General features: G+C 39.8%; 1 protein-coding gene across 9 annotated transcripts in view; it reads right to left on the reverse strand.

Annotated features, from left to right (window-relative positions):
* Nucleotides 1-1,069: 1,069 nt before the first annotated feature.
* Nucleotides 1,070-14,865, reverse strand: part of LOC103790647 (vacuolar protein-sorting-associated protein 36) — a 123,375-nt gene continuing 109,579 nt past the window's right edge. For 6 of the 9 annotated variants that reach the window (XM_035297314.3, XM_035297326.3, XM_035297323.3 and 3 more), the window contains 5 exons: nt 12,876-12,941; nt 6,753-6,817; nt 5,171-5,255; nt 4,137-4,213; nt 1,070-4,048 (listed from right to left, as the gene is read on the reverse strand). In XM_035297314.3, the coding sequence (XP_035153205.3) occupies nt 3,955-4,048; nt 4,137-4,213; nt 5,171-5,255; nt 6,753-6,817; nt 12,876-12,941 (387 nt within the window). In that variant the 3' untranslated portion in view covers nt 1,070-3,954. The remainder of the gene's footprint in view (nt 4,049-4,136; nt 4,214-5,170; nt 5,256-6,752; nt 6,818-12,875; nt 12,942-14,865) is intronic. The other 3 variants (XM_078354173.1, XM_035297321.3, XM_035297331.3) reach the window with 2 other exon arrangements.

The raw sequence follows: 14,865 nt of genomic DNA on the forward strand, positions 1-14,865 counted from the left end.
GTGGGCGTCTGTAGTCCCAGCTATTCTGGAGGCTGAGGCAGGAGAATCGCTTGAACCTGGGAGGTGAAGGTTGCAGTGCACTGAGATTTTGCCACTGCATTCCAGCCTGGTGAAAGAGTGAGACTCCATCTCAAAAAAAAAAAGTAGTAACGAAGGGAGCTTTGGATAGACAAGAGGAATGTGTCCAGGAACATGAAGGGGCACACCTCTACTGTTCCTTTTTCCCAACACCTGCCACTTACTGACAATCTCTTGGTCTTTGTGAGCCTAGTTTACCAGGTCTTCCTCTCTTTTGAAGGCTTCCAAAGCCCTCCACCAGGACTAAGGTCTCCTACCTCTGTCCTCCCCAGCATGGTACGTATGCCCCTTCCATGGCATTTACTTCATTCCATCTTCAGTGAAAGTTGCTTACATGTCAGTTTCCCCAACTAGGTCTCCCTTTTCTTAAGGACAGGGCTGATCTTATTCATCTTTGTATCCCCTCCCACTACCAGTGCCCAACAAAATTGTTGACACAAAGTTGCTATGTGTTAAAAAAAATGTTTTTTTCATTGAATTGAATGGGAGCTAAAGTAGGATAAAGTGGAATCAAATTATACATAGGAATATAGGTCAGAGTTCATTCATTCAGTAAATATTTATTGAATGCTTACTGTGTGCCAGGCCCTGTTCCAGGCTCTGAGGATATATCTATGAACAAACCAGCTAAAAACCACTGCCCTTGGGCAGCTGAAACTCTAGACCGTAAGGGATGGGATTAGCAATCAATTTGTGTAAATTCAACCATACCTCTTAGAAAAAGACACATGCCCATAAATTAATGCTATAAGAATCTACTCTTGACACACAGTTTGTATTTTTGTACTTAATATAAGCAAAATGTGTTCATACCTACATAAAACTCTGCTGAGATTTAAACTTTAAGACTACAAAGAGAACTTTATTGGTAACTTAGAAGATTTTCAAGGACCATTTTGAGCATGCTCGATTTAGTCCTTAGGCAAGGCCTTTAAAACCTAACCACCTTACAAGTTGTGACTCCACTGTACCAAAATGAAGACTCTGAGACTTTTGGGCATAAGAACCATTTTAAGTATTTGAGCATGAGAATGATGACAGGATGATCCACGTTCTCTCAGATTAATCTGATAACAAGGAACAAGAAAGAGTACATTCATATGAATATACATGGTCAGCAACAGTGGAATTCACATAAGAATTTTTTAAAAACCAAACCAGTTCAAGACATGTCCCATTCTTTTAAGACAATTAAAACAGTAAGAGCTCAATGTCATAAACATTTATAAGCAACTCCTGAGTATAAAATCCAAAGGAAAAGTTCTTAACATAACTGGCTTTCGTATGACTAAATGTTTATCATTTTCATATATTTTTCAGAGTATTAAAAAGGAATGCCAAGAGAAACCATTTTTAATTTTTGTAATAATTTTACTCTATATACATTATTACCAATCATTTAACCCTACAATAATCTTCACCAACACAATGTAAAAAAGTTTTTTCACAGTAAACAACTAGAAATATTGTATTACCATAAAGCTACAAAGAGATTCATGCTCCTAAGAGCAAAGTTAGGAAAACAAAAAAATAACAATTAAGCCAGTGATGATAAGCACCAAGACAGAACTTTTTTTGCACTTAGGTCCTGATTGGTTATATTTAAACATAACTTCTACATTAGCGGGCCAAAATAACACCTTATAATAATGGCCAAAAAAAAGATAAAAATACACAAATACATACAAAGGTCTAGAAAGAGTGAAGAATGCCCACTTTAAAAATAATAAAACCAATCATACTCATTTTTAAATTAATCTGACATTTGTAAAATATATTTATATGTCACTTGTCTTCCTTCTTAGGTCACTTTATACAATTGAGATTGCTCCATTTTTGTTCATCAGTTGTCAAACTAAAGTAAACAAATATGTTAAATTATGTAGGTTTGCTTTAATGAATCCAAACCATGAGAGCTAGATCTAATAGCTCCAGCAATCTTCCTTGCAACTCACTCCAACTGGTGAAACAGATTATTTATCTTTATAATTTTAAAAGCCTTAGCCAGGTGTGAGAGAGAGAGAGTGTGTGTGTGTGTGTGTGTGTACAAGTTTGCTAGAGCACTGTGAGACAGTGAGTACCACCCAGAAAGAGGTGAGACACACAAACAAGTTTACACAATGGTCCAACTAACCCCTCAAAAGACTTGGGCAGTCAGACACTGAGTTACCCTCAAAATAAACCTAAGGCTGACCAATGGGGGCACCAGAGGATCTGTCACACAATTGAAGAGTCAGTGACAGGTTTGGAAAACAAAAACCAAGTAGGATGTCTCAGGCACAGCACTCCTGTGACACTGGAGGACACCAAGGAACAATAGCCACTTTTTAAACAGGGATAAGGGACTGGGATCCCCTCAGTCTACAGCTGAAGGTCCATGGTACTTCCCAGAGGGCACTTCAGCAGTCTCTGGAGGTGGCCCTCCACATTACCCACTGGCAATGTCTTAGGGGACCCAGAGTGTGAACCTGGGCATCCCTCCTCCTGGTCCCAAGGGTGCTCCCAATACAATACTTTCCCTCCCGCAGGCTTGGCCAAAACCATCACTACCCTTTCACTTCCAACCCAGCTTCAGAACGGGAGTCTCCTGTCCTGTGGGGTCCCTGAGTTTGAGATAATGCCAAAATACTGGAGGCTATAGAGCAGTAACATGTGAAGTTAGGCAGTCACTTTAACATTTAAGCAATCTGCATGCAGTATTAGCCAGTTGTTATCTCAGTAACACCTGGTACCAAAATAGTTTTTCTATACAACTGAAAAACGACAAAGAAAAAAAATATTGCAGGAATATGAGAGAGAGACTTTTTAAAGTTCAGTGTTGAAACTCCTTATGGAAAAGAAAAGGAGACATTACTTTTCCATTCTCTATTTTCTGTCTGTGGCTTTGAGGTAAAAGAGCACTAAGGTTCCTGTGAAGTTATTTAAAGGTTCCCTCTGCCATTCCACCGGCACAACAACCCAGGGAATTCCTGAGCTGTCTACCTCCTAAATTTGTAATCATAACTCTGGGCATGTCTATACAGCTCTCTAGTGCAGTTTCAAAACCCACAGCATTTGGAAACAAAATGACACAGTTGCGTTCTTTAAATGCCAGCCATGAAATCATCACTTAAAAAAACAAAAAGAGACTAGATGGAATATATATGTGTATGAGTGCGTGTGTGTGTGTGTGTGTGTGTGTGTGTGTGTCTATATATATATATATAGACATACTCTAGATGGAATATGTGTATGTGTGTTTACATACACCCTAGATGGAATATATATATATATATATATATACATATATATATATATATATATGTATATATACACACACACACGATGGAATATATATATATCAAATAAAATTCTTTCATTTTTAAAGGTGTTTTATTTGGTATGTTAAAGACATGCCTATAACTCCTTCTAAAAGCCCTTGGCAGAAGCCTCCTATAGCATGCTGCAGTATGATATTTTGTCCCAACATTGTCATGTATAATTTGGTGAATTTCAGTCACACCCAAATAATCATCTAACCTGTTCGAACATGCAACTTCTCTTTTTATTCTCTGCAAAACTAAATTCCCTTCTTTACAAAATAATTAGATTTGAGGATCAAGTTAAAATGCACTATATTTCAATTAAACGTAGGCATGATTTTAAAACTATAGCATGATTTTAAAGTCATGTTGGCATTCACTTTTCTGTATTTTCCTATGTGTATCCTAAATAAATTTCCTGGACCATATTTAGTGAGAAATTACAAGAGTTTTACATTACACTGTGAAGTTCGAATAAATTCTCAGTTGATCAGGGTTCATCTCTTAGCTCAATGTCATACAACCTCTACATGATGCAAGCATATGGACACAAAGGATTTTAAATACAAAACCCTTAGCTCTGTGTCATAAATAAATTTGGGTAAAAACGCAGGCCTTCCACTGAGTCATCACGGCAAAGATGGCCCATCTTCTCTGCAAGCAGCAACCTAAAACAAAAAACCCCACACAATTATCTGTCCATGCAGAAACACAAATACACATTACATTGTAATGAAAGGTAAGAACTTCACTAACCTTTCTTTTGCCAGGAGGACAGACATTCCCACGAGCTTAGCAAACTCTTCTGACGTTAGGGATCCCTTTGACGAAACCTAACAGAAACACACAGCAGAAAAAAATGTAATTCACGTAGGACACTAATTTAAACACACTCTGGGTACTAATAGTAGGCAGTTTATACCAGTATATGCAAGAAATAATTGACTTAATGTCCTACTAAATTCCAAAGAACATTCACTTTAGAACTAAATCTTAACTAATGCTTAATCCTACAAAAGGTGAAGGACCCAGAAGAGACATAGAAGAGACTAAAATATCAAGATCAAGCTCCCTATAATGTAACAAAGTCACTGTACCAAAGCCTAAAAAGAACTGTTGGATATTCTGAAAAAGAATATATAACAAATTCTGAGTACATATTACATGCTGCAGTGAAGAAACTTTATACATAAACCTATGGTAGGTTTAAAACATGTGGTAGAAACAGCTGTAGTCTTGGGGTTTTCATCTAGTTGAAAATGAGAAGGATAATAAATGGGAGTTATTCAAATTATACAGGCTCAGCACAGAAGCTATAAACACAGTACTATTTTAAATATCCTAATGAGTAATACTGGTAGTTTGGCCAGTAAAATCCATCTAAACTACTGTTGCTTTTTATATTTTTCGAAGCAATTATTTTCATAAAACAACTTGTGGTGTTTTACAAAGCTGCTTATCTAGGTGTTAATGGAAGAAAAACTTTAATTGTGTGTAACATCTGATAAAGTGAAAAATCTGTTCTCAACACTAAGCTTTAATCGAAAAGAAAGCACCTAATTTTAATTCTCCTTACATGTAAGATGTTAAGAGTGTCAAGAAATTTCAAAAAGCTCTTAATGTATGACTTTGGTTAATATTGATTCATTGTTAGTGATAAACCGTTTTTATTTGGGTGTGTGAATGCTACTTTTCAGTAAAGTTAAATTCAAAAGGAAATCCTGCTTTTTGAGTTGCAAGACTTTGGGTCTTCGTAGCTTTAAAGACTGAAAAAAATTGGCTTCACGTACTGTCTCCAGGGCTGAGGCCACCATTTCCTCTTCCTTGTGAGACTGAAGCTCAATCACCATGACGCCACTGTCAAACACACGGAGCCTGAAAACCACAGGTGTGAGAACAAAGCCAGGAATTATCTAGGATATTCAACCACTGAGAAGAAGCACATCTTTTTTTTTTTTTTTAAGATGGAGTTTCACTGTTGTTGCCCAGGCTGGAGCAAAATGGTGTGATCTCAGCTCACCACAACCTCCGCCTCCTGAGTTCAAGTGATTCTCCTGCCTCAACCTCCTGAGTAGCTGGGATTACAGACATGCGCCGCCATGCCCGGCTAATTTTGAATTTTTAGTAGAGACAGGTTTCTCCGTGTTGGTCAGGCTGGTCTCAAACTCCTGACCTCAGCTGATCTGCTCACCTTGGCCTCCCAAAGTGCTGGGATTACAGGCGTGAGCTACTGTGCCCAGCCAGGAGCACATCTTTTAAACCTTTTTTTTTTTTTTTTTTTTTTTTTTTTTGAGATGGAGTTTCGCTCTTGTTACCAAGGCTGGATGGAGTGCAATGGCACGATCTCAGCTCAGCGCAACCTCCGCCTCCTGGGTTAAGGCAATTCTCCTGCCTCAGCCTCCTGGGTAGCTGGGATTATAGGCACGCGCCACCATGCCCAGCTAATTTTTTTGTATTTTTATTAGAGACGGGGTTTCACCATGTTGACCAGGATGGTCTCAATCTCTAGACCTCGTGATCTACCGCCTCGGCCTCCCAAAGTGCTGGGATTACAGGCGTGAGCCACCGCACCCGGCCCCTAAACCTTCTTTTATGCCCAGGTATGAGGGTAATATTCAAAGAAACAACATTTAAAACCTATCGAACACAAGCAATGATGGCATAGCTAAACAGCTCATGAATACACAGAAAATAAAAGTATGAACTAGAATCTACATGCTAAATAAAATGCCTGGCTAATTTTTTTTTTTTGAGACAAAACAAAAAAATTCGCTCTTGTTGCCCAGGCTAGAGTGCAATGGCACGATCTTGGCTCACTGCAACCCCTACCTCCCGGGTTCAAGCAATTCTCCTGCCTCGGCCTCCTGAGTTGCTGGGATTAGAGGCATGCACCACCATGCGCAGCTAATTTTGTATTTTTAGTGAGACAGGTTTTCTCCATGCTGGTTGGGCTGGTCTCAAACTCCTGAACTTTGGTGATCCAGCTGCCTGGGCCTCCCAAAGTGTTGGGATTACAGACGTGAGCCACTGTACCTGGCCGCCTGGTTACTTTTTTAAACCAAAGAATAAGAAAAACAAAATTCACAGCTGAACATCTCCAGAGACTAACACAAAATGTCTAAGGGAAGAGGGGCTAGTTATTCTAACCTCATGGGAAGAACCACACCCTTATCTCATTCCCCCAAATCCACAAGAGTCTGACTACTGGTCCTGTAAGAACAAGCCCAGCCCTGATAAAGATGAAATAATATAATTGCAAGAAGGCAATATACTGGCTTGACACTAGGGATGGCAAACTTGGCTGGCCTTTCCCATCTACCCCATGCAGAATCAGGGTTGCAGGTGGCGAACTTCCTGCAGAGGTTCCTTTACCTGAGAGGTAATTTCAGTGCTTCCAGCATTTTGCATGCATTCACTAAATCTTCGGGTGAGAGCAACTAAGAGGGAAAAAAAATTCCAGTAATGCTATACAATTGTAATGATCACTAAAACAGAAGAGTAAATTTAAAAATTTTTATCAATAATTTTATGTGATTTAATCACTACAAAGCAAAAAAGATTAACAAAGGAGCCAAAGACTTCTATTCATTAAAGTAGTACTACCCAATCAAATCTGCATGCCACATATGTTATTGTAAATTTTATAGTAACCACATTAAAAAGTAAAAAGAAACATGTGAAATTTTAATGCATATATTTTATTTAGTCCAGTAGATTGAATATAGAATCAATGTAACATATAAACAACACAAAAAATTACTAATGAGATGTTTAACATTTCCTTATTTTATACAAAGTCTTTTCAATCTGGTGCATTTTACACTTGCAGCACATCTTGATTTGGATTAACTACATTTCAAGTCCCCAGTCACCATGTGATGTGGCTATCTTTTTGGACAGTGCAGCCTTAACAAATCAGCATAGGGTGGTGATAACAAGCACGGCTTTCAGTCCCACAGGCTGGCTCCAAATACCTGTCAAACCACTGTCTCTGGCTGTGGGCTTGCTCAAGTTATTTCATCTTTCCATTTTTTTTTTTTTTTTGAGACAGAGTTTCACTCTCGTTGTCCAGGCTGGAGTGCAATGGCACGATCTCCGCTCATTGCAACCTCTACTTCCCAAGGTCAAGCAATTCTCCTACCTCAGCCTCCCGAGTAGCTGGGATGACAGGCATGTGCCACCACACCCAGATAATTTTTTGTATTTTTAGTAGAGACAGGGTTTCACCATGTTGGCCAGGCTGGTTTCAAACTTCTGACCTCAGGTAATCCACCCACCTTGGCTTTCAAAGTGTTGGGATTACAGGCGTAAGCCACTGCACCTGGCCAATTTATTTCATCTTCTAAGCCTCAATTTCCTAATCTCCAAATTATCCCCTACATGGGACAGTAAGAGCAGCCATGTCACTGAGTTATTGGGAAGATAAACGTGTATGTGCAGAGTGTCCAGTGGATGGTAAGTACTCACTGATGGCAGCTATGATCAGTATTCAGATAAAAACACAGAGCAGGGCTTAACTCATGGGACTGGGTGAGCCATTTGCATGGAGGTAACTGTCTGGGCACAAAGAGTACCTGGACAGTCTTGGAGGCCAAGGACATCTGGACATAAAGGAGCAAGGGCAGCTGAAGAATAGCCACTGCTGATACACCGCCAAAGGGGCGGGGCAGCTTTCCCTCTGCATTATCTACAAGGCAACTTGTTCCAACCAAGTTGGTTCAGAAGAGTTAACTATTGCAGAGGAAGGGCTTCCTGAACAACCTTATTTATCACAATAAAAACAGAAAATATTAGAGCTGAACAGTTTCACTCAGTCGAAATCCTGGTATTAAAAGTAAGAAAACTGGGTCCCTAAATGCTGTCAAGGACGTGGAGAAAGGAACTCTGACACACTGTTGGTGGGAAGGTAAATTAGTGCAGCCATTATGGAAAACAGTATGGCGATTTCTCAAAAAACTGAAAACAACTATCACAAGACCCAGCAATCCTACTGCTGGGTATACATCCAAAAGAAAGGAAAGGAGTATATGGAAGAGAAATCTGCACTCCCATGTTTATTGCAGCGCTATTCACCATAGCCGACATCATTTGCAACAACAGGGATGGAACTGGAAGACACTGTTAAGTGGAGTAAGCTAGCACAAAAAGACAAATATCCCACGTTCTCACTCATATGTGGGAGTTAAAAAATGGATCTCATGCAGATAGAGAGTAGAAAAATGGTTACTAGAGGGTAGGAAGAATAGTGGGGAAGGAGGGATGAAGAGAGGTTGGCTTAATGGGTACAAAAATACAATTAGAAGGAATAAGAGGCCAGACGCAGTGGCTCAAGCCTGTAATCCCAGCACTTTGGGAGGCTGAGGTAGACAGATAACATTATATGCTTTATCATATACAACGTGGTGAAACCTCATCTCTACTAAAAATACAAAAATTACCCAGGCATGGTGGTGGGTGCCTATAATCCCAGCTACTCGGGAGGCTAAGGTAGGAGAATTGCTTAAACCGGGGAGGGGGAGGTTGCAGTGAGCCGAGATTGCACCACTGCACTCCAGCCCGGGCAACAAGAGTAAGACTCTGTCTCAAAAAAAAAAAAAAAAAGGTGACAGAGGAATAAGATTTAGCATTCAGTAGTACAATAGGGTAATTATAGTTAACAATAATGTATTGTATGTTATTTTATTTATTTATTTTTTGGGGACAAAGTCTTGCTTCTTTCACCCAGGCTGGAGTGCAGTGGTGCAATCTCAGCTCACTGCAACCTCCGCCTCCTGGGTTGAAGCAATTCTCCTGCCTCAACCTCCCAAACAGCTGGGACTACAGGCGCATGCCACCATGCCTGACTAATATTTTGTATTTTTACTAGAGATGGAATTTCACCATGTTAGCCAGGATGGTCTTGATCTCCTGACCTCATAATCTGCCTGCTTTGGCCTCAGAAAGTGCTGGGATTACAGGCGTGAACCACCGTGCCCGACCTATATATTTCTTTTTTTTTTTTTTAATTTATTTGTTGAGATGGAGTCTAGCTCTACTGCCCAGGCTGGAGTACAGTGGCACAATCTCAGCTCACTGCAAACTCCACCCCACAGGTTCAAGCAATTCTACTGCCTCACACTCCCAAGTAGCTGGAATTACAGGTGCCCCCCAACCATACCCAGCTAATTTTTGTATTTTTAGTAGAGACAGAGTTTTGCCATGTTGGCTAGGGTGGTCTTGAACTCCTGACATCAGGTGATCTGCCCACTTTGGCCTCCCAAAGTGCTGAAACTACAGGCGTGAGCCACCACCTCTGGCCGTATTGTATATTTTAAACTAACTAGAAAAGTGGAAATCGAATGTTCCTAACACAAAGAAGTGATAAATAATGGAGGTGACAGACCCTCAATTTCCCTGATTTGGTTATTACACATTATATGCTTGTATCAAAATTTCACATGTACCCCATAAATATCTACAACTATTATGTATCCATAAAAATACAAAATAAAAATTTGGGGGGCCAGGCCTGGTGGCTCATGCCTGTAATCCCAGCACTTTGTTTGGGAGGCCGCAGTGGGTAGATCACCTGAGGTCAGGAGTTCAAGAGCAGCTTGGCTAACATGGTCAGAACCCTGTCTCTACTTAAAGTATGAAAATTCTCCTGGTGTGGTGGTGCACCCCTGTAATCCCAGCTACTTGAGAAGCTGAAGCACAAGAATTGCTTGAACCCAGGAGGCAGATGTTTCAGTGAGCCAAGATTGTGCCACTATGCTCTACAGAGTGATACTCTATCTCAAAATTACAAAACAAAAAATTTAAAGATTAAAAAAAAAAGAGGTATATATATACAATGAAATACATTCAGCACAAAACATAATAAAATCCTGTCATGTGTAGCAACATGGATGAACCTGGAGGATATTACATTAAGTGAAATAAGCCAGACATAACAAGACAAACACGACTTGATCTCACTTATATGTAGACTCTAAAAGAAGTTATCTCATAGAAGTAGCGAGTAGAAGAGTGGCTACCAGAGACTGGGGAGGGTAGGGAGGAGAAGGGGATGGAGAGAGATTAGTCAACAGAAAGAAAGTTACAGTTAGACAGGAAGCAAGAGTTCTGTTGCTATATTACACAGGTGACTACATAATGACAATGCGATGTATATTTCTTTTTTTTTCTATTTCTGAATACCATCGTTTTTTTGTTTTTGTTTTTGTTTTTCTTTGAGATGGAGTCTTGCTCTGTCTCCCAGGCTGGAGTGCACTGGCGCAATCTCAGCTCACTGCAACCTCCACCTCCCTGGTTCAAGCAATTCCCCTGCCTCAGCCTCCTGAGTAGCTGGGATTACAGGAACACACCACCACTCCCAGCTAATTTTTTTTGTATTTTAAGTAGAGACCGGGTTTCACCATGTTGGCCAGACTGGTCTTGAACTCTTGACCTCAGGCAAAGCTCCCGCCTCGGCCTCCCAAAGTGCTGGGAATACAGGCATGAGCCACCGAGCCCAGCCTTGAGGACTTTTTACTGATACATAATATTTTACATATTAATGGGGTATAGGGGTTATTTTTATTAATACACATGCATAAAATGTGTAATGATCAAGTCAGGGTATTTGGGGTACCTATTACCTCAAGTTTGTATCCTGTCTATGTGTTAGGAACATTTCAAGTCCTCCCTTCTGGCTACTTTGAAATATACAATATATTGCTGCTTCCCTCCTCTGCTACTGAATATCAGAACTTATCTAACAGTATGTTTGTACCCATTAACCAACCTTTCTTCTTTCTTCCCCGCTCCCACTTATATACCTTTCCCAGTCTCTGATATCTATCATCTATTCTCTACCTCCATTAGAATGATTGGGAACATGCGCTATTTGTCTTTAAGTGTCTGGCTTACTTCACTTAACATAGTGACTTCCAGTTTCTCCATGTTGCTGAAAATAATGTGATTTCATTCTTTTTTTTAATGACTGAATTGTATTCCATTTATATGTAACTGACATTTTCTTTATCCATTCATCCATTGATGGACACTTAGGTTGATTCTTTGTTTTTTTAAAAAAACGTTTATTTCAGATTGGGGATACATGTGAAAGTTTGTTACACAAAAAAGTCATGTCACTAGGGTTTGTTGTACAGATTATTTCATCACCTAGGTATTAATATTAAGCCCAGTACCCAATAACCCAATAGTTATCTGTTTTGTTCCTCTCCCACCCCTAAGTCTCCATCCTCAAGTATACTCTAATATTTGCTGTTTGCTTCTTTGTGTTCATAAGTTCTCATCATTTAGCTACTACTTATAAGTGAGAATATGAGTATTTGGCTTTCTGTTCCTGCACTAGTTTGCTATGGATAATAACCTCCAGCTCCACCCATGTTCCCACAAAAGAATTATCTTGTGGGCACGGTGGCTCACGTTCCCAGCACTTTAGGAGGCCAAGGCAGGCAGATAACAATGTCAAGAGATCAAGAGCATCCTGGCCAATATGGTGAAACCCTGTCTCTACTAAAAATACAAAAATTAGCTGGGCATGGTGGCGCAAGCCTGTAATCCCAGCTACCTGGGGAGCTGAGACAGGAGAATTGCTTGAACCCAGGAAGCAGAGGTTGCAGTGAGCCAAGATGGCACCACTACGCTCCAGCCTTGCAACAGAGCAAGACTCTGTCTCGAAAAAAAAAAAGAATTATTTTGTTCTTTTCTGTGATTGCATATTACAGACAGAAGAGGATTTATTTTGAATGTTATTACCACAAATAAATGATAAATGTTTAAATGATGAATATGTCAATTTTCCTGTGATATGGTTTGAATCTATGTCCCCACCCAAATCTCATCTTGTGGCTGCCATAATTCCCACATATTGTGGGAGGGACTGACTGAATTATGGAGGCTGGTCTTTCCTGCGCTGTTCTGTTGATAGTGAATGGGTCTCATGAGATCTGATCATTTTAAAAACAGTTGTCATGCACAATTCTCCTTGCCTGCTGCCTACCATATAAGCTGCGACTTGCTCCTCCTTGATTGTGAGGCCTCCCTAGCTATGTGCAACTGTGAGTCCAATTAAACCTCTTTCTTTTGAAAATTTCCCAGTCTTGGGTATGTCTTCATCTGCAGCATAAAAATGGACTAATATACCCTGATTCAATCATTATAAAATGTATACGTGCACTGAAACACCACATGGCACGACTATGTACAATTATTGTTACAATTATAAAGAAAAATATAAAAAGTTTTGAACTCCTGACCCCCCCCAAAAAAGAAGGAAAACTGAGTCTCAGAGATGTTAAATAAGCTACTGAAGCTCACTAAGCAAATCACTATTGAAACCAGGAAAACAATCTGCCTCCTGGATCCCAAGGCAGTATTCTTTTCACTGTACCACAGTGTGTCTCAAAATAGCTTTGATATTCACAATCCTTCCTCAAATTGTATTCAGAATTTGTAGTGAGAAATTCTATATTTAGCTAAAAGAATATTTAAATTTTCTATTCTTACTTCCATTCCTCGAGCTCGGTTTACTAAGCAGTACACCTCTGTGAGTGACATTATTCCCCCTCGTTCCTGTTAAAATACAAAATTTTTTAAAAAGCATTATGTTACAATTACACCAGTTAACATTTCTTAACAGGAATCATAATCACAGGGAAATCAGAAATCTGAAATTTCTTTAAGAAGCTTATAAAAACTGTATTCACACAAAGGAGAACCTATTCAGATACCACAAGGCAGTTCAGATTCACTACTTGCATTTTAATGTCATTACCATTTTATTTTTATTTTTATTTTTTGAGACAGAGTCTTGTTTTGTCTCCCAGGCTGTAGTGCAATGGCAGGATCTCAGCTTGCTGCAACCTCTCCACCTCTCAGGTTGAAGCAATTCTCCTGCCTCAGCCTCCCGAGTAGCTGGGACTACAAGCATACACCACCACACCTGACAATTTTTTTTGTATTTTTAATAGAGAGAGGGTTTCACCATGTCGGTCAGGCTGGTCTTGAACTCCTGACCTCAAATGATCTGTCTGCCTCAGTCTCCCAATGTGCTGGGATCACATGCGTGAGCCACTGTGCCTGGCCTCATTACCATTTTAACATTTACTTAAATGAAAAAAGGGTCTCTACACCATGTTTCAAAAAAATACATTTAGAAGTTTTAACTTATTTCAGCCAATAAATGAAGAAAGCATAGAATTAATAAGACCATCACCATTTTCCAACCCCCAATGAAATAGAAGATCTAGGTAATGACTGTCAATGGCTGTTAACATCACAACAAATTTTTTAAAAATTTAAAAAAGAATCAGACATTATGTATCTCTTGATGGAAGTACACAACAGTGTCTATGAAATAGTCTTGCAATAATAATTGTTTAAAACCCTAACATACCTTTATTATAAATATCAGTTTGTAGGAAATACACAGAACAGGAAAAGCACACTCTATAGAATAAACTAATTACTTCAAGAAACACATAGTTGGGGGGAAGATAAGAGGCAAGAAAAGAAAGAACCCATGAAATTAAAAACGAGCAAACAGGGCCAGGAGCAGTGGCTCACACCTGTAATCCCAGCACTTTGGGAGACCGAGGCGGGTGGATCACGAGATCAAGAGATCGAGACCATCCTGGTCAACATGGTGAAACCCCGTCTCTACTAAAAATACAAAAAAATTAGCTGGGCATGGTGCTGCATGCCTGTAATCCCAGCTACTCAGGAGGCTGAGGCAGGAGAATTGCCTGAACCCAGGAGGCGGAGGTTGTGGTGAGCCAAGATCGCGCCATTGCACTCCAGCCTGGGTGACAAGAGCGAAACTCAGTCTCAAGAAAAAAAAACACCAAAAAACAAAAAAATGAGCAAATAAACTTGAGAAACAAATCAACAAACTACAATGAATCCTGATTGAAACAGACCAACTGTACGAGAAAATGTGAACACTAGGCTGGGCCCAAGGGCTCACGCCTGCAATCGCAGCAATTTGGGAGGCCGAAGCAAGTGGATCACCTGAAGTCAGGAGTTTGACACCAGCCTGGCCAACATGGTAAAATCCTGTCTGTACTAAAAATACAAAGAAGTTAGCTGGGCATGGTGCCAGGCACCTGTAATCCCAGCTACTCAGGAGGCTGAGGCAGGAGAATTGCTTGAACCCAGGAGGCGGAGGTTGCAGTGAGCCGAGATCACACCATTGCACTCCAGCCTGGGCAACAAGAGGGAGGGTCCATCTCAAAAAAAAAAAAGAAAGAAAGAAAGAAAATGTGAACACTGGGTATTAGAAAATGTTAAAAAAAATTACTTTAATTTTTTCCATTATGAAATGAGATTATACTTGTATTTAAAGGAGTCTTTATCTTTAGAGTTACATACTGAAATGTTCACAGATAAAGTGATGTGATGTCTGGGATTTGCTTTAAAATAATTTCGAGTGGAGGCTGGTTTACAGAAGAAGCTGGATGATGGGCACAGAGGATTCATTATACTATTCTATTTGTCA

Source organism: Callithrix jacchus, chromosome 1, assembly GCF_049354715.1.
Source record: "Callithrix jacchus isolate 240 chromosome 1, calJac240_pri, whole genome shotgun sequence".
NCBI classification, from domain to species: Eukaryota; Metazoa; Chordata; class Mammalia; order Primates; family Cebidae; genus Callithrix; species Callithrix jacchus.